At 44.2% G+C, this 20,604-nt stretch overlaps 1 protein-coding gene across 5 annotated transcripts in view; it reads right to left on the minus strand.

Moving 5' to 3' along the window:
* Positions 1 to 1,246: 1,246 nt before the first annotated feature.
* Positions 1,247 to 20,604, minus strand: part of Pcnx1 (pecanex 1) — a 150,455-nt gene continuing 131,097 nt past the window's right edge. For all 5 annotated transcript variants that reach the window (XM_048449083.3, XM_048449082.3, XM_048449079.3 and 2 more), the window contains 10 exons: positions 19,799 to 20,052; positions 17,708 to 17,938; positions 15,771 to 15,871; positions 14,732 to 14,882; positions 11,772 to 12,002; positions 10,278 to 10,552; positions 8,659 to 8,864; positions 6,774 to 7,216; positions 6,245 to 6,385; positions 1,247 to 6,106 (listed from right to left, as the gene is read on the minus strand). In XM_048449083.3, the coding sequence (XP_048305040.3) occupies positions 5,966 to 6,106; positions 6,245 to 6,385; positions 6,774 to 7,216; positions 8,659 to 8,864; positions 10,278 to 10,552; positions 11,772 to 12,002; positions 14,732 to 14,882; positions 15,771 to 15,871; positions 17,708 to 17,938; positions 19,799 to 20,052 (2,174 nt within the window). In that variant the 3' untranslated portion in view covers positions 1,247 to 5,965. The remainder of the gene's footprint in view (positions 6,107 to 6,244; positions 6,386 to 6,773; positions 7,217 to 8,658; positions 8,865 to 10,277; positions 10,553 to 11,771; positions 12,003 to 14,731; positions 14,883 to 15,770; positions 15,872 to 17,707; positions 17,939 to 19,798; positions 20,053 to 20,604) is intronic.

Raw genomic sequence — 20,604 nt, forward strand, 5'->3', positions numbered from 1 at the left:
AAGTACCCTCAACCAAGGGTGCTCACTTCTGGAAAGGTCTCCTCCCAGGGGAAGCCCACAATTAGTAACTGGCCCTACCTAGTTAGTCCTTGCACCTGGAGTAACTCTGAAGAGGCGTGGGGTATGATGAACTTGTTGTGGGATTGGTGGGAGCCTGTGTGGCGACCGCACTGTGGGTCAGCTTTCTCCCCAGCCCCACATTTCCTCCAGCCCTCACACGGTAAAATTAGTGCCCTGGAGAAAGACACCAAAAGGAGGCGGGCAACCACTCACTCCTCTGAAGCAAAGCATCAGCCCTGGGATATCCGGGATGCTGACTTTGATATGAACAGGTTTCAAGATGACACCAGAGACCTGGTGTATTCTCACACGGGCCAGTTAATATTACATACATAAAATAAAAAATAGGTATGTGCCTACCCAATATTCTCAGAAACAAAAGGAACCATGAACCCGACTTTCCCCTTTGGCACAGCTAGTTCACTTATGTCAAGCACTGGCTGAACAGTCAGGAAGCCACACTCAGGTGACCCTTAAAGGCTCACCTGGCCCGTCTCAGGGAAGATGGTCCCACACGGCTAAAGCCAGTAAAGCATCCTTACATCATCTGGGATGAAAACCCTAAGTAAACTGCATTAAAAGGTGGAGGTCTCGTGGGATGCACGTTTCCTACCAACAGTCCAGGCATCAACTCCGAGATGAGCGTGACTCTCAAGGGGACCCCTTCCTTCCTTCCTTCGCTTACCTGGCAGGTTTCCTGTTACAGACCTATGCTGTTCTGAAGATAGAACATTGTGCCGGGAGAGAGGGAGCAAACTGTTGGCGATTCTGGTGCAGAAAGTGAATAATCTGCCTCCCACTGGTTCTCAGCTGCTGAAATGCTGCACAAGGACCTCGTCCAGAGCATGCAAATTCTCTGCACATGCCTGCATCTTAAGGAATTTGTGAAGACGCTGGTTTGTGAGTGTGCAGCCTTCGTACACTGAAATGTTCTTTCTCCCTCTGAATTTTGACTTAGTGCATGCTTATCACTTGACATGTTCAGCCATTAACATGTAATATTTAACTCAGAGGGAGGGAGCACCTTTGTGCAAGAGGGAACACAGTGTACTTTTATCTGGTGTAAGCCAAAACCACATTTACAGGCTTAAAACTCTACTTCAGAACCAAGTGTGATTTCAAAAATATGCAGAACTAATACTGTATTCTACTTTTTTTTCTTAACTTGACAAAGAATGGACAGAAGGCAAAGTGAAAAAAATTTATTTCCTGTGTTTTTATCCATGGTCAATACTCTTTTTTTCTGATCAATATATGTCAAAAGACCTCTTGGCTGTTATTTCCATTTTAAACAACTGCAGTATTTACAAGTTGCTTACAGTAATACTCACACACGCACAGACACACACGCGCAAGGACATGTCATATCCTTATCTCTGCTGTATACTGAACACCGTGAAGGCAATGACCTTTGAGAGCCCATGATCAGAAAAGGCAAAGCCAGACTCCTCCCACAGGCCCACGCACCTGCAACTATTTCCAACATCCCTTCTCCTTCCCCTCACGCGGAACTCACTGCCAGACGTGCACAGGGTTAACGTAATTAGTGTTGACAATTTACTGAACCTGTCATGCTTTAAAAAAGCACAAGCCAATACGACTCTCCCTGTTTCTGTTGTTCTGATTTCAGACTCAAGCTTCAAATACAGAAAATTTTGTCCAAAGACAGGCACACCAAACCCAAGGGTCATCTGGAGCAGCCATCGCCTCCTCCGTGGCCAGGTGTGCAGGGGACACGGATTCATCCTCACCACCTGTCGGAGGACGTCTGCTCCTCCGATTGGTTCCAATGAATCATAATGAAAGGGAGAGCCTATATAATGGCTGTGGTATGACATCAGAGTTGTGGGCTACCTGCATGGCCATCAGCTTGAGTTCCCTGGACACCTCTATGCTGAATCCACAAAGCGAACATCAGGATGTTCAGCTTACAGGTGAGCGTCTGCTCCAGTGCAGAAAGAACAGCTGTTTCCAGGCAAGAAAGAAATCCTCAGCTCATGGTTCCTGACAGGTGACTCTGGGAAGGTGTCTCATCACAAAACAGACCTCCGTATTCAAGCAAGGTAAGATCCTTCCAGACCTAGTTGATAACCACTTGCTTTCTGACTACAGCTTGCGAATAGGTAACATGTTTCAAACAAGACGGCTTGGGTGTGCATCAACTACATGATTTTGAAAGAGAAATGAAGAAAAAAACTGGCTTTAAATACTTATCTTAAAAAATACCTATTATCCAACATATTAAATTTCATACCACCTAAACATACACTGCAGTATCTAATTTACCTCCTTCTCTTGATCAGTAAAACTCAATATCCATCTAAGACTGCGACAGAAAATTCAAAGGCCATCAACAGGCTCCATGCACTGTTTGAGTCTTAACTGTGTCTCCATTGGTCTTGGAGTTACAGAAAATGCCTCTAGAAGGGACTGATCCTATCTGAACAATACTGCCCCACAAGGAAAAGTTGAGTGGGGCTGTGTCCAAAATAACTTTACACGACTACTGAAGAGATGAGAAAGAATACTGATAACTTACAAATAAAAACCCAGAAATAAATTTGCTTGTATTAATGAGAAAGTATTTTAAATATAAGAGTAATTAACACATTGGGAAGCAGTTTATATTTAAGTAGCTAATAAGCATAAATTCAAAGAAATCTCATATACCACTTTTTTCCCAGAGTCACATATTTAGAACAAAGGATACTAGAAATTTAGCTAAAGAGAGACAATTTCAGGCACTGGGCAAACATTAGATACCCAGTTTTTGATGAATTACCCATCGTGTAAGTTCCAGGCTGAGGCATAAAGGTCCTGGCAAGAAACGGAGTAGAATTTACATAGGCAATGTGTCCCCTGCTCAAGTGTGAGGCTGTGTTTTCTATTTTGATAGGAGATAGAAATATAAACTCATCTCCAAAGAGTTCATAGTGAGCTACGGTTTCCTATAAGAATTTGCATGTGCACCGCTTGACATTCAGTACCCAGAGTCACTCTCTAGGTGTCTTTCAAGAGAGAAATATTGTTTGTTATCTTCTAGTTCAAAGACTGGAATTAATTAATTATCATCAATATACTTGAAAAAAATGTTTTTCAAAACACCTCCAATCTAATGGACCTTTATTCCGTGCTAGCGGAAACAGAAGTCAGAACACTGCTCCCTCCCCTCGAAAGTAATTACTGTCCTCTTGTAACCCCCTCCCCCCTCCCAGCGCAGCACCACTGCATGGTAACCTAGACTCACGGACAAAACAGTAGAGCTCCTTAGCAAAAAGTCCTATCAGCTCCTGAAAATGGCGTAGAAAGGGAGGCCCCAGTTTAGGGGTACATATAGACTTTGTTTTTGTCACTGAAGATGAAATCAAGGCCATTTCAGGATTGTCCTCTCAAAGTGGGGCGAGAAAAGAAAGAAAGCCGGAGACTTCACTCATGCAGTTGTATCTAAAGGAAATCAAAAGTTAATTACTTGCAAGATTAGTTAAAAGCACTGAAGTATGCTGGAATTTTGTACTTTAGTGAGAAGAAAGGCTGGGCAGAAAATCTAAAATACTAGCTTGCTATCCAGGTGGATACTGGGAGAAAAAAAAACTATAATAAATTTAATCTTAAAACACAAATCTTCAATTATTGCTATTCCCTGCTGTAATTAGAAAAGTGGTTTTAAGGTCACCAGTTTTAGATTATAAAACTAAAAACAAGACTTCTCCTGGGTTCCTAATTTATAAATTTAATAAAGTTATATGGTGACAACGTCTTATTTCAAGAAAAATGTCCAATTCTCCCAAACTAATGTACATGTTCCATACAGGACCCCATTTTACATATGGAATCCTACTTTCAGAGCATGTAATACCTAACAATTATGAGGGGGACCAGGCATAAATACAATTCTGACCTTTGGCCAAACCACCTAAAGTTCATCTTCTGATGCTTTCTCTGTGGCAAGACGGATCATCTCCCCCTTAGACTGCACACCCTCCACTTCTCCACCTAGGAAAAGATCAAGCCCATTTCTGAGCAGGGCACACACAAGTATCTGGGAGCACAATTCTGTTGGGAAGTTTTCAACACAGACAGACAGGCTGCATTTCCAGCTTCACAAAGACCACCACTACTGAACACACCATACAGCACGGATCTGCCCACACGAGCTGACAGAACAGAGGAACAGTAGCAGGAAAATACACTTGGAAGTGGTCAATTTAGAAATAGAAAGGGCTTCTTTCGAAAAGGTTCAATTAAGTCATTTGACAAATATTTTTAAACAATAAAGTTTGCAAAGTTTGAAGTCTATGGAAACGTCAGTACAAGGCACATTGGGTTCTGAATGATCACGGATTTTTAAAATAACAAGGGGAAAAACCAACAGGGTTAAAAGCACAGGTGTGGAGAGATGCTTCCTGGCTGCTGTTAGCTCTCACCCTGTCTCCTGTCCCGCCAGGACACTTGTGACCTGGAGCATAGTCAGTGGGGACCACAACTCTCTCCTCTCACCTCCCACAGAAGCCCCTGAGTAAACTGGCCAGTGCTACACCGTGGAATGGTCACAGTTCAGATGGATGACCAGCTTCTTTCTGCCGTCTGTCCATGGGAAGACAGATGGTGGCTCCCAGGTGCTCAGGAGACGGGCAATTTTCTTTGGAGTTTAAAACAAAGGGGATTTGAAAGCATTTAGAAAATGCGTAAAGTTGCAGTGAAGCTAAACTGCAGCTCGCACGCAGCCGCACGTTAACCAAGGTACACACTTCCCTGAACACGGGCTCCTAAAAAACCAACAGAATTATGAGACAACATATGAATTAAGTCAACTTCACAGTTATAAATATTTTAAATGACAGGTATACACCATAAATTACAAGAAATAAATTCAAGTAATAGAAAAAGAACACAGAAGCAGCAAAGTGCAGATCTGCTGAGACGGCAGGACAAGAACAGCGCCACATAGACGATTTTGTTTGAAAAAATTTTACTTGAGAAACCGAACTTCATGTGAATGACTTCAAGAGCTAGGAACTCTTCAAATAAAAGGCAACTGATCCTTTCTTTAAGTTCCTGGGCCTTCATCTTCTTGCAAAGCAAAAGCATGTTCCAGAAGCAACTCCACAGAGCCTGCCACCAGCTGGAGAGGCGTGCGGCACATGTAAGACGCGACAGGGCAGCTGGCGGCAGCGCTCGCCAGGCCAAGCCTCTGGTCACCAGCTCTGGGAAACGTCAGGGATGAAGCTCTGTGTGTGTCTCCGGAGTCCAGCACACTAACAGAAAGGGGACAGCAGTTCCTGCTGGCTATGTGTCAGGAAAGGGAGGGGCTAATCCTGAAGGCAATTTAAATAATGGTATTTTATTTTTATATATAAATAAATGTTCTGAGAAATCTCAGATTTAGTGCATTGCTGTAAAAAATTAGTGCAGTTTTTTTTCATTAAAGTTTTTAGCTTTCAAGGAATAAGATAAACCTACCTCTATCCATCATCTTCCTCACTGTACATTAAACTTTTATACTGTTAGGTGTCAAACCCAAAGTTCCCCCATGGATCTGTTTGTAAAAATCATGGTCAATGGATTTCATTTTCTACGACAAAAACCATGGCAACTGTTTTTGGCAAAGAAATTAGAAAAATATGAGCTCAGAGTTAGAGACAAGAGTCTGTGGGTTAAAGCATAAATGCATAGAGAGCCTTTCACAGACAGGCTCCAACAGAATTTTGCCTTTCATGCAGCTAACTTAAAAAAATATTTCAGCTTTATTTGGGGATGAAGACAGCGACAGGAGTCGGGTTGTTGGAGGCGCTTAACCAAGCCGCTGTGCAAGTCTCTGCTGTGAAGGGCAGGCAGTCCCTGCAGGTGAAAGTGGGCATCCTTACTTTCTCAGCCAGAGAAAGGAGTGCAGGGGTGCAGCGCAGGCTCACACTTCTGCCCCCAGTTCTAGCACCCCGGTTTCAATCACAGTCACGTATTTATCGTCAATCTGGACCAGGAGCACTGTCTTGTCGATGTGGGACCTTGTACCTGGGTCTCTGCTGCAAGGCACCCATCGGTGAATCACCTATTAATCGGAACAAAACGTGCAGTTAGGCCTTGAAGGCACCCGTAAACTCAGCCCCCAGGGCCTCTGCTAAGGACTCAAGCAGAGACGCACACAGAGTGTCAAGCAGAGAAGCAGAGTGGCTTCCAGGGAACTTACATGGCCTTCCATACCCTCCTGAGGACTCCAGTCTTTCCAGCTGTTTCTCCCCGCTTTTAACCGAATTCCTTCGTCAGGCCACTGAAGCTCCTTCCTTTTTGACAGGTTAATCCCTTCCAGAATCTGACTGAGATCCACAATCTAGACAGATACATATTCCAATTCATATTTTCCCTTGATGATGAAAACCTAAGACTAAGCAAAATTTCTCTCATAGGACTCTTTGCATTTTAAATTCTCTACTGCTTACTGTGGATTTTTTTTTTTTTTTAAAGAATGAAAATCTAAACAGCCCCAATCAATTCCTTTTGGACAAACTTCCTGCAATGCTCTGTATCAACACTGAATGGGGACAAACATTACTGACACAAAAACTGGTGCTTTCAGTTTTTAAGTTGACAGAAAAATTTTCCCCAACATTCCAAAGTGCTCCAATCTCCCACCTAAATAAATGACATTTTCACGAGTCCCCCATTTGACAAGACAACAGACAAAAGTGAAACAGCACGAACCCTCTTGGCCTGCTCACCTGGACCCTGTAAATCACCTCCCCCTTTCTGGCATGTGAACTGTTGGCAGGACTTAAGGTGCTGCCCGGTTGGGCCTCAGGGGCTCCGCTCTGGCTGCCTTCTGCCCCAAGAAAGCCCACAAGGGTGTGGTGCTTGCAGGCCGGGATGCTTTGGCTCGAGCTGCTGGAGGAGGGCAGGCCGTGCTGCGCACAGACCACGCCGCCCTGGCTGCTGCCTTCCATCTGGTTCACCATGGAGAGGCGGGACTGGATGGACGACGGCAAGTTTCGAAGAGATATCTGGCTGGTGGAGGAGCGCCGACAGGGCACGAACCCCGTGGTGGACATGCGGAGGGACGAGTGCCGACTGCTGTAGCAGTAGGATGACTGGCTGGCCATGGAGGCCCGGGCTGGAGACTGTCTGAGCAGACTGGACTGGACCGAGTGGGCGCTGTGGCTAGTTCCTGGCAGGAAGCAACGACAGCCCCCATCAGCAGAAGACAAGTCACACCTGGGCTGCGTGCTGTGCTTTCTTCAATGTCTCCCTCAGCAATCACTCCATAACTTTATAGAATTTAAAAACTTTGAAGGTTACAAAAAAGAAATAAATACCTGAGATCTATTTTCTTGTATTTCTATAAAACTATTTTTTTTTCTTAAAAGCTTTTTAAAGTTCAAATTCTAGGGTATAAGAAAAAATAATTTACAGCAAATATTTGGATTTAAGGTTAGAATAAATGCTAACATATTTTTTTACAGAAATATTTCAGATAAATAAGAATGTAAAAAAAATAAATGAGATAAGCTACTTTGGAAATGACAGAATCAGAAAAGTTTAAAGACACTGTGGGGCTGGAGAGATGGCTCAGAAGGTAAGAGCACTGGCTGCTCTTGCATAGACCTGAGTTCGATTCCCAGCACCCATGTAGTAGTTTACAACCAACCATCTGTAACTCCAGTTTTAGGGGATGTGACACCTTCTTCTGACCTCCACAGGCACTGCACACATGTGCTCACACACATAAAATAAAAATAACAAAAATTTTCAAAAAAGAAACACAGCCTGGTTTCACATCCATGTGGAATCCAAGCGTCAAACTCTGAGGCCAAGAGCAGAATGGCAGCTGATGGGGCAGGATGGGAAGCAGGGGTCACGGAGCTGCTGGGCTGGAAGGGCGGCTTCTGGAGGTGACGGCAGCATAGGGCTCAGTGCTACAGTGCGTGCTAAGATTTGTGTGCTTGAAAAGTGCTGAGGAGGTGGGGGGGGGGGGCAACTGCACCAGGGCACAACTGTGCCCGAGCTGGATTTACTCAAGAGGAAGGCAATAGGAGAAGCTCGCAGTGGGAGGGTCTCAGGGCTAGGCATCAGGTCACACAAGGTCTGTCACACTGAGTCCATGTGATTACAAAGATTTACATATAAAAATACTGTAAAGTCAGAAGCAGCCCACTATTGCACTACAGGATAGAAATTAGATAAAATACGACACTTACATATTATTAGCTTTTAAAATGTAATATATATTTGGGTTTTTTTTTTTTTTGGCTTTTCTTTTTTTTTGAGACAGAGTCTATCTATAGTCCTGGCCCTGGCCATCCTGTAACTCACTCTGCAGGCCAGGCTGACTTCAAACTCAGAGATGCTTGTCTCTGTCTCCTGAATTCTGGGATTAAAGGTGTGCACACAAACCCGTAATATTTTGAATAAAGCAAGTGAAGTACAAGATTTAAACATGTGTATCAACGACTGATATAACAATGGTATAATGCACTACTGGATATGAAGGAAACACCATGCTTCCCAGTATCAATACACACACACACACACACACACACACACACACACACACACTGGCCACATGGTAAGGGGGCCAATATCTAACATAATTTTCTTTTCTTGAGTTACCTAGTGTTGGAGGATACGACGTGGTGGGTGGGTGCAGCCCCGATCCTGCTGCCTGTCCCGGGTTCCCAGTGCTTCCTTGGGACCCGTTGCTGTGGGGATCACTGACTGTGGCTGCATTGGTACCAGGACAGGAAGTCCCACCTCCAGTGTCAGAATCTTCAATATTGCCACCACTGTTACAGCCAGCTCCACAACCTTTCCTTAACCTGGAAACAAATTTCAAGGTAGGAAGCATTAGCCTTACGTCACTTCAAAATCAACCCTCTAACCCTTTCCCACTCTTCTGAGGTACCAGGACTGTCATAGCTACCTCCCAACGTCTTTACGGTAAAATGAGGGTCAGGAACAAGTCCCCTTCCCAAGAGTGGCTTGAGAAGCACGTTGTGCCTCCCTCCCCCGCCTCCCAGCTCCTCCCACCAACTCTACAGCTCTGCACCCACTGTCCATACAGCATAATGAAGAACTGCAGAACAGCTGGGCTCACAGGACCCCAGCTGGAATCAGCAATCTTTGTCATCTGAAACAGCATCCTATAGCCCAGGCTGCTCAAGGACTCTCTCTCTATACTCTTGAATTCTCCTCCTGCTTCAGTGCCCTGAATGCCGGGATCACAGGTGCAAGCCCACCACACCAAGCTTTGGCAACAGAATTCTTGCCGGTATCTGTTGAGCACACTGAGACCCAGTTTGTGTACACTGCTGTTGGATCTGTTGCTAGAGCGCTGCTTCATCTTTCTATTTGGTTTTTGTTGTTTTAAATACAGGAAGACTAACAGCTGCCCTAATGGGGCAGGCTTACCTCAGCTTGGTACTGGACACCCTGCACCAAGAACACCCTTGGTCCCAGCAACCTATCTGTATGTTACTTCTCCCGGGGGGAAAGCTCAGTTTCTTGTAGGCACTGTAGCTAACAGAAGTTTTCCGCAAATGAAATCCTGTGAATACTCTCCAGGCTTATGTTCTGTTAGACAGTAACACAACCTGAGTTTGTAAACACTGGCTAGTCCTTGGAAAATTGAAAGACACCATTAAGAGTCTGTAGCTCTAGTATTCTCCTTTCTAGTGCTCTGATAAATAGAAACTGAGAACAATAACCTACAGCTGTCCTTACCATCCACCGAACTACGATGCACCCATACCTATGTTATGCTTCACTAGACAAAGAAGGCAGAGGGAAACACAACACACATACTCCAGCACACTCAGGAACCGCATCTGGTGGTGACCGGACTGCTGCAATGGTAACAACTGGCTGTGTGGAGTGCTCCCTGCTGCTGCTGGGAAGGAGTGCAGGAGCAAAGGAAGCAATCCACATGCAAGTAAGGTTCCAATGTCTTTCTCTTACGAGAGGCAAGATGCTACAGCAGAATGAGGAAGTTAAACACAGGAACAGGGGCAAAGGGAATATTAGAGTTCTGCTGATGTCGCCAAGGTACATCAGCTCCACTGTTAGCTGAGCCTGACCTAAGGTTTAGCTCGGTTTCTCAAGGCAAGGAGCTGATTTCTACCTCCTGGTGTTCAGGTGGAGAACAACCCAGCATCTCCACCTTCCCTACAAGCTTCCTAGGTGAGCTGACACTTAGTGCTGAGAGAAAGCAGCCCAGGACACAACCCCACTACCTGTGCCAGGTGGACACTATGAAGTTCCGGATATTTCCCAAGCTGATTGGTCCCCCAAGAATTTCTTTGAGCTGGTCATGGCTGTCAGAGTAAGATGTTGTCAGGGGTGACACAAAGATCGGGTAACCAATAGGCTGATCACAAGACGAGTTTATCATGTTCCGCAGCGCCTGCTTTGCATTCTGGATGCTGCCTCTCTCGGGGTTCCGGTTCCGGAGAAAAACGAGCTCCTGCTGCTGCCCTGCCCAGAGACCTCGGACACACTCCTTATTCACCTATGGGACAGAGAAGGGCAAGGACAACAGTCAAGAAAAGAAGTGCAGAAATGGGTGACACAGCGTGGTGGCCAACTGAAAAGCTATGAACACAAGCTCACCCGTGAAAGGAGTTAGTCAATGTCTCTTCTTGAATAGCTGACTGCTAAGTAATAGGTACCTATGGTATACTTACTTTTGCTACACCTTCTAGAATTACTAAGTAAAATGAGCTCCTTTTGTTTATCAAGCTAGTAAACTAAATAATAGTTTTGATGGGAAAGACAGGCAACACATATTTCACTTTGAGAGGATGTTTGTGATATTTCGGGGTTGGAGAAAAGACTAGATAAAGATCGGTGGTGGACAAGATGACTCCGCAGGCAAAGGTGTTTTCTTCTAAGTCTGGTGACTTAAGTGTGATCCCTGGAGCCTCCTGGTATGGTGGAAGGAGAGAACCAACTCCTGAAAGCTGTTCTCTAGCTTCCACAGAATTCCGCACTAGGGTATGCATGCATACACAAGCACAGATATGTATATACACTTTTAAAGAGATCAAAGTGAATCATGATAAGCTTTTAATTTCAAAAACCAATGTTCCTAAACCCCTAAAACATTTACACACACAGATACACATACATGAACACTCACACATTTACTCAAATGTACATATGTGCAGAGTGAGAGAGAGTGAGAGAGAATTTAAGGAACAAACTACTTACAGTCAGCTTTGAATCACAATGAAGCTTTGCTATTCTCTTCTAACTGAGGAGAGCACCTCATTAGCAGTAGAGTGCTGGGTTTTTTGTTTTGTTGTTTTGTTTTTTGTTTGGTTTTTTGAGACAGAGTTTCTCTGTGTATCTCTGGCTTTCCTGGAACTAACTCTGTAGACCATGATGGCCTTGAACTCACAGAGTTCCACCTGCCTCTGCCTATCGAGTACTGGGATTAAAGGCGTGCGCCGCCACCACCACCTGCTGGTTTTTAAAGAAGAATACTGTTCAGATTTCATATGTAAGGGATACAAGTCCACCATCCCTGAAATAAACTAAACAAACTAAAGGCTTTATTGCATCTAAGAAAACCTCACAGGGCAGAGGGAATTGTGAAAGCGAGTGAGTGTTCATAAAGCACCACCGCACCATCTGCTTATACTTCTTAAGTACAAACAACCACCCTTCGGGGGCTGGATTAAGAGGCCTGACCAATCTTCCTTGTCACAGGCCTGTGCTGCACTCACCTTGATGACCCTGAAGCTCAGGTGGCGTCGGTTGAGCATGATGATCTTGTACTCATTGGTGCCGTCATCCATGACATGCCGCAGAGCCAGCAAGGAGGGGGAGTTGGCAAGCACTGCACTCCGCCACGCTGGGTCCCCTTCGTGGGCTATCACCAGGTTCTTTTCATGAGACACGATGGCTTCATAGAGCACAGTGGGGTCATCATACTCGTCTGGAGATGTGAAATGGTCCTAAACACAGAAATAAAACATGCAGTTTTTTGGTTTTGTTTTAGAAAAAAGGAAAATAACTTCCTGGATAATAAGCAAAAGTTCTTACAAACGGGCCTAACTTCCTATTACACATATGAGTGCTGTTATGGACGTGCTCATTACTCTTCTACTAACTGGGTTAGGGAGGACGTGTTACTGTTTCATACATGTCTCAGCTCTTTAACCAACACTTTCTCCAAAGCTTTATATAACTAAGCATCATTTCCAAGTTTTATAAATTATCATTTTTACCTCTTTCAGGGTAGTTTTTACATATTTATTTACACATGTTTAAAGTTTATTACTGTGTGTGTATAGTATGTATGCATGTAGTGGCCACAGAACAGCTCTGTGGAGTTGGTTCTCTCCTTCCACCCTGTCATAGGTTCTCAGGACTGAGCTCAGGTCTCCAGCTTTGTGCAGCAGGTGCCTTTACCCACTGGGCCGTCTCACTGACCTGCACACATAGTATCACAAGTTAAGAGCCTCGAAAGGTCTCTACATTATGCTCTTTATAAGCTAAATAAACTTTCCATAAAGACACAAATTTGTAATAGCTGCAACATGCCAATTATCCTGCCCTTGCCCCTCCTCTACATGTGACTGTACATAGATTAGGTATTCCAGTGCCACTCCAAAGAGCCTCTTTGTCTCTATGGCCACTCAGTCCTACCATGGACATTTGCCATCTACTGTCTGCAAGACTGAGGCAGGAAGCATGAACGAGACAAAGGGAGCATCCCTTTTAAAAACCTCCAAGTTAACAGGGGATTTAAGATACACATCAAAATAATCCTAACTCAGATCTAATGTTATTCAGGAAATGCAACTATCTTACTGTTTGCTTTTGCATGTAGCTAGAAGGTTGATGCAGGCATATACTCATCCCAGCTCAACCCCAGTAACTACAGCTCATGTCTGGCAGGGAAGAGGAGGAGTAAAAGTCAGTCCCCACGGTGCAATCTATGAAAACGATGCTGTGCACCTGAGTGACGAAGCCTAACAGTGTCCTGTCCTCCGTTTCCCGTGACCTTCACCTGCCAGGGAGCTGGATAACACCTTCACGTGGTAAGACTCAAACTCAATGGGAGCAGAACTGCTTCCCAGATTCAAAGTTCACAAATGGTAATGCCAGGTCAACACAGCTTCCAACACCTGGATTCATCTCTTTTCCAATGAAAATCTTTTTTCAATTCATTTTATTTTTGTTTATGTATATAAACACGTTTGTGTACAGGTGTACATGGGAGTGCAGGTGCCTGTACATGTCACATCCTGGAGTGGAGTTAGAGACAGTTGTGAGCTGCCTGCTGTGGGTGAAGGGGATTGAACTTGGGTCCTCTGTCAAGAGTAGTATGGGGCTAGAGGGATGGCTCAGAGGTAGAGAGCACTGACAGCTCTTCCAGAGGTCCTGAGTTCGATTCCCAGCAACCACATGGTGGCTCATAATCATCTGTAGTGAGATCTGGTGCCCTCTTCTGATGTGCAGGCATACATGCAGACAGAATACTGTATACATAGCAAATAAATAAATCTTTTAAAAAAAACCAGTTGTATGAATTCTTAACTGCTGAGCTTTCTCTCTAGCTCCACGGATTAATCTCTTAAGAGCTCTGCCTTTGCAGAACCTACTAGATAAAGTCTGTGACCTGCCTGACTGATAACAGCACTCCTAACAACTCTGCACTGGCCTGGACACCTCACACACTGCGCTGCCTTTGGCAAATGCTTACCGTGGAGAGAGATCCCTCCATCCACCTCTGCTTACTAGAATCACTATGGTTATTTGGATGAGAAAGGAACTGACACGCGTTATCAGGCATGCTAACTGCACGTTTTAATCTTGTTCAATACTTCTTCTCACTGGCTTCAACTATAGAAAACAGAAGTTTTTATGCTGGAGTCTTGTGTATAAGCCTGTAATCCCAGCTACTCAGGACGCTCATTAGTTCAAAGCCAGCCTGGACAACCTAAGGAACTTTCTCTGTCTCTGAGAGCGGGCTGAGGATACAGCTTAGCAGCAGAGCACTTGCCTCAAGTGCAGGAGACTCTAGTTTAATCCCTTGGTACAGTAGCCCCCACCCCAGTGACCTGGTCACTGTCTTTTCTTTTAAATGTACTGAGTCTTGTCTCAAACTGCAGATCTGTAAGTACAGTTGAGTGGCAAGTCCAGAGGAACAAGTGCCAGCACATATTCCACAACGTATTCTTCAAATGATCCAGAGCTTTGCAAATACATTTTGGGGTCCAATTTTCACTGCACTCCCTAGTAGGACAGTTAGTGATCACTGAGCCTGTCCTGACTGACTGCTGCTCGGGAGCACAATGAGCAGAAGGCAGCAGCACGCCATCCTACTGAGGAGTCACGAGGCACTTGTGGCTGTCAGTTGTTTGCTGGAAACAAGAACTGCAAACACATCCAATCAAACAAGCGTTTCAGGGGTAAAGCCCTCTCCTTTCAGTTTGCCACTGCTGCCTAGATTATCAATGGTGATGGACGTTAATATTGAAGTTCACGATTACCGTTACTATGAGAAACATGGGTTCAGGCTTCTGGGATTTAACACCTTGCTAGGAGTTAGGCTTTTCCTAGATTCAGATGAGAGCCTTTCCAAAAGTTCCCCAAAACAAAGCATGGAAATCAAACCATGAAGTATCAGCAAACCCCTGAAGTGAATTAAAATACACACAACCAACTCAACTCTTACCTGATGGAGTTTAATGGACATACGGATTCCAGGTACTACAACTTTCCTCAACAGTTCCATGTCAGCAAAAATCCACTCATCTCGGACTGAAGAAATCCTGAAGTCCCCTTTAAACAGGGCATGCAACCCATAGAGGAAGGACTCCAGGTTACTGTGAGGTGGAGAGAAAGGGCACATATTTTGACAGAGGTCTTCATGACACTGAATCTCCTATCTGCTTTGCATCAGAATCGTCTGGGGAGTTTTGAAAGCAGACTCCAGAAACTGAAGTCTGAAGTCCTCAGTGAGACTCCCAGGAAATGGGTCCTGTTTGTCTGGGAGCCTTGCTTATGAAGCACGGAAAATGGCTCACAGAGACAGACAACAGGCGGAGAGCCTGTGTAGTGAGGGAAATGAAGGAATCTCATGTGAAACATGAAATCAGAGACATTTAAAGTAGAAACTATTCCTTTAAAAGACACACTACACTAAATGATATGGACAAAGATTATAAATATAGGAAAACAAACCAGGGAAATTCATTAGAAAAATAGATAAAATACGAGAGCAATCAAATCTTACAAAGTGATTATAAAATGCTTGAAATCCATTAAATTGCCACAGTCAGTAGCTATTCTCACAAGTGGGAATTTTAAAGCCAGTTAGTTACTACAACGTAAGACATTCAGCAAAAACATTTATAGAGAAATGAAATTTACAGAAACTTTGCAGTAAAATATCCCAAAATGAATGTTTCAAAACACAACCAAGTAGCTAAACAAAACACATTTAGTTTACATCACAGAGAGCTTCTCATGCTCGTTTACTGTATGTGTGCTGTGCTTCCGTGTGGATCTGTGCTCCACACACCTGCTGAGTTCTCACAGGGGCCATGAGATCCCCTGAAACTGGATTACAGACAGTTGTGAGACATCACATGAGCTGGGAATTGAACACAGGTCTCCTGGAAGAGCAACTAGTGCTCTTATTAATCACTCAGCCATCTCTCCAGCCCCATTCCCTCCCCAATGCCTTCTGTAAAACAGAGCAGCCTCTTTACCTGGACATATGGTGGGAGGCTGTTCCCAAAGCCCTCCGGCCCAGAACGCAGAGTCCATAACAAAGAGTCACCAGGGAAGAGTCTCTGTCCACATCTAGAGGCTTAGAACATTAGAACATACAGACCGTTAGATACCGAGAAGCTCTGCAGGTATGTAACAAACCAGAAAAGATCCCACGGGTAAGGCGGACAGAGAAAGGAAGAGCTGAACTCTACTGCCAGAGAAGAGTTCTGTTGATGGGATACTGTCTCGGAGCGGGAGTGGAGAGAATGAGGCAGAGGCCTGCCACACTGGTGAGTGTCCTTGAGCTTGGAGCCAGCGCATCTCCAAGTTTAGAGGGCTTTTTTAGGAGTAGGTCCTTCTGGGAAGGGGGTTATGGGAGCAGAATGCTTGTTCTTAAGGAGATGGGAACAATTTTGATTTGATTAAAGAAAAACTACAGCAGAAGGGAGATATGGCTGGAAAATACCATTAATAACTTTATTCTAAAGGGACTGTATGCAATGGGTAGAATATATCCAGGGCTGAGTGGGTTGTCTGAAGGGATTGGGGACACCCAGATCAGAAATGGGCCTCAAAAATGCTTATTTTATGTACATGAGCATTTTGTCTGCATATGTGTGTGTGTGTGTGTGTGTGTGTGTGTGTGTACCACATGCATGCCTGATGTCAGAAGAGGGCACCGGATCCCACAGAACTAGAGTTACAGATGGCTGTGAGGAGCCATCGTGTGTGTGCTGGTAATCAAACTCAGGTCCTCTGTAAGGACAGCAAATGCACTAAGTGCTGAGCCACCTTCTCAGCCCCCAAGGTGAGCTTTTTGAATATATGATGTACGGGCATTTAGTAGGATTTCTTCAAGCTACAGCCAACCTTCCAATAACCTCTGAGAGTACTTGAAGACGGAGGCCATTTCTGAGTAAGAAAATAATGTGCTTCAATACTGTCCAAGCCACAAAAGGGTATTATAACAACATGTCCACATGCATCAAATGCCCTTCAAATCTGAAAACATTAGGAAAAAATCCCTTAGGCATGTTTCATGTATATAAAAAAAACCAAAACAAATAAAACCACCTAGTTGCCTGTGCCATGTTTGGATTCTGAAATGTCCCTGGCTGGCCCGCCCCCCAGAAGGGTTTTAGCCTACTCATCATTGCTTTAGGACGGTGATTCTGATCAGCATATGCTCTGCTGCACATCTAGTGTGAAGTTCAAGGCTGCCACTCAGAGAGGGGTCACAAAGGCACCCCATTCCTACTGATGAGAAGATGCAAAGATGGCAGGGTTCCTGAAAATAGCTGGAAAGCAAGGGCTAACAGGTTTGGTAAACCTGCAGACATTGGCTGTCAAGGCACTGCTAACTCCAAGACACCAAGTAAACAGAATGCTGGGTGCTCAGCTCCACAGACCTTCCCTGAGAAGACAGAGAGCCCTAGCCAGTCTTGGGGTCTGTGGTTTTGCAGGGCTGGCCAGGGCCGTGACAGTGCTATACGCCAAGAAGAAGGAGTAGCTGGAAAGTCTGTACTTCATCTTACTTTACGGCAGGATACCTGCATCAATGTCATGAGGGAGACTCCTATTTTAGGCCTATGATTTGGATTTCCGGAATCAGAGTTTCCTGGGAGAGACTAAAAACTCTTTATTTTCAAAGTGTTAACTTTTACCTAATTTCGTACTGAAAGTCCTAGGTCTACACTCTCCAACAGCAGTCATGGTTGCACACGCAAGCTATTTAAGAAGGATTACAGCAAAACAAATGCCAAGAGGATGCTCTTCAGCTGCCTTGGCAGAGCTGGTTTGGCTCAAACACTCTGACACAGACATGCTGCCTAACCCAGAGGATCTGAGAAGTGCAGAGAAAACTGACTCACAATAACAGGATATTCTCCCCATTCTGTGAAAACCTGGATTCAGAGAGATACAAAGGCCATACCTTTGCTCTCCGGGAAGAGCAGTACTCTATCCAGTTGAGGTAAATCACACAGAAACTCTCCCGAGATATGCCTGCCAGACGGTGATCATAGTCTTCGTCAATGTTTGGGTTAAAAGTCGGGTCCACGTCAACATAATTTCGGTCTGCACACAGACGCAGTCCTTCCTGCATTGTCTCATTCGCAAGCCACTCCTCCAGCTTAGAGGAGGCTGTGACGTAATAAATGATCCCCTAATTAAGAAACACAGGGAATTCCAGTCAAATCACAATGCAAAAATTCATTCCAATTTCTTATCACCTACAGATAATTTAGCTCAAAACATTTAACACCATGTCCTGTACCTAATTTTAAGAAAGCTACTTCGAGCCTTCCTAGATGGAAATCTTCCAGGGCTTGAAAATCAACCATTGTGAAAGCCAAGTAACTTGTAAGCTCCACCAGCAAAGGGACCAGATAACTTCCTGAAATACTGGGTGTTGTAGCTCTCGGGAAATAACAAACCAAGTGTTTTCATCCCCCTAGTTTGTATGAACCAACTGCACTGTATGTGCCTAATCACATGTTGGTGGGAGGTAATTAGGCAGGAAATATGTCAGGATGTATGCTTGCCCCTGATTGGATCTGATAGGATATGCAATGAATTGTGGGTTTTGCTTTTTAAGTCCCTGCAAAACATGAATTGTGACCATTCTCTGGGAACCTAGAGGAAGACCTGATCAGAGACCATCTTTATGGCCCGCATTTAATTAATGTTTGTTTCAAATTTGGCTCAAAATTGTAGAATTGTTCTTTCTCTTGAGAATTTTAGGAGTAACATCATAAATCCGGTAAGGCAACTTGTAGCCTATCAATCTCAGGCTTAAATTCAGGGTATTTTTAAAGAGGTGGAAAATTAGTACGCTGTATTTATTTTGAAAATTTTCTCACAAGAAGTTATTTAAACTTTTAGTGCTCCTAAAGTCAAGTGATAGAAATAAAGTAAAAAACAAACATAAAAGGAGGCACACATTCATACACATGCATGAAGACTCATACACATATGCACACAGACACACACGCACACAAAGACAGACATAGACACACACAGGTGGGCACAAACACCCAAGTTAAGAAAAATGCAAATCAAATTCTTTAGCTTCTTGGGTCTAACCGAATGGAAGGCTCAAGGTCCATCGAAATCAGCACAAATCCAGAACTTAAGTGGTTATAATGAAAAATAGAAAAAATTCAGATGTGTAAATCATAAAATCATGGCTTACCACACACTCCTTTCTTAAAAAATACTGACTTTGCTGGGCCTTGTAAGATACCTTTACTCCCAACAGGGATACAGAGGCCATGGGTCTCTGAAGATTCCAGATCAACCTGGTCTAGATAACAAGATCTAGGGGCAGCCAGGGCTATACAGTGATACTCGGTCAAACAAAACCAAAAAACAATAACAAAAACAAAAAATTCTCTTTACCTATAAAGGACTAACCTTGGCCAATGAGGGGGTCTGGTTTTGCCCTCAGGTCTGATAAATAAGTCTGTTCATCTAGGACCGAGCTCCATAGTCTCAATGTGACCTTCAGAAAATCTGGAAACTTCTGTCAACTCCACCTGACTGCGGATCTGAGTGTCTTAAGAGCTGTGCAAACCCACGCATGTGCATGAATATGCAACAGTCCTAAACCATAAACCATGAATGCCAGCTATTAGTGTAACAAGAAATAGTAAGACCTGTGTGGGGTGGGATGTATCATTTTTTTCCATGGGTATATTTTAATTGAGTTCTCTAGATACTAGACAATTTAAATCATTGCTCAGAAGCAAAGCACAAGTTTGAAAGGCTAGGAAGAGGAAGGTATGAGAGTCACGAGTACTTACCTAGCTCCGAACTTCATCTTTGGTACGCATATACTATTAGCATAGCAAAAATGAATGGATGATTGGATGCATACATGAATGAATGACTATAAATGTACACAGACCTTTGTGTGTGCATATGTTGTGTATGTGTACGTATGCATGTATGTGTGTGCATGTGCCTGTGTGTTTCTTTCCAAAGAAAGCCCTCTGGTGCTCAGGTCTGAGGCACACACCCTTACCTTGACATAGTACGTGGTAAGTACTCTGCGGAGATCAAAGACTTGAAGCATGGAAGCAGCACTGTTGTCAGTGATGCTGTAGCCCTCTAGAATATACTTAGTGACGACCACTTCCCAAGCCAGCCAGCGCTGGCCAAACGCAGCATTAAAGGACAGCACATGAGGAACATGGCCAGGCTCACAGCAGCAAAATCCTTCATCTTCTTCCACACCTTCTGTGATGGCTTCCACTTCTCGCTGTTGACAATAGGTACCTTAAAAAAAGGCAGGACCATTACAAACAAAGGTAAAGAAAATAGCAACTGGGAAAATGAATGCGTACTGAGCACCAACAATTTAGAAAAGATGCCTCTTCTGGCAATTCAGGGCATATGACTGATTAGCCTTAGGGTAGTCACCACCAAACCGCAGCAAACTCCAGGGCCCAGGCAGACTCTGTCATCTGCAGAAGCACTGTGTGATTTAGCACATGAATGCCTGGAATCTGTGCTATGTAGTTCTTTAGTTTTCACTAATATTCTCCACAATTTTTTAATGGGTATTATAACTGCATTAACATCAAGCAAAGGCCAAACGAGCAGATGCTCTTCTCCTAACGATGTGCACTCATCACCAGTGAACAGTGGATGGATGCTGCCCGTCAGGATGGCTCTTCCCACTGATAGGAGCTCCATGGAAACAGCACAGCAGAGCACAGCTTGTTCATCTCCTGGGCACTTCTCAAGCCAATCACCTTGACAAGAGAAACTAGTCTCTGATTGGCTCTTTTCCCAAGAAAATGCTTCCTTGTTTTCCTTACAAACTAA

The sequence above is a fragment of the Myodes glareolus genome, chromosome 11, assembly GCF_982192425.1.
Source record: "Myodes glareolus chromosome 11, mMyoGla1.1, whole genome shotgun sequence".
Taxonomy (NCBI): Eukaryota; Metazoa; Chordata; class Mammalia; order Rodentia; family Cricetidae; genus Myodes; species Myodes glareolus.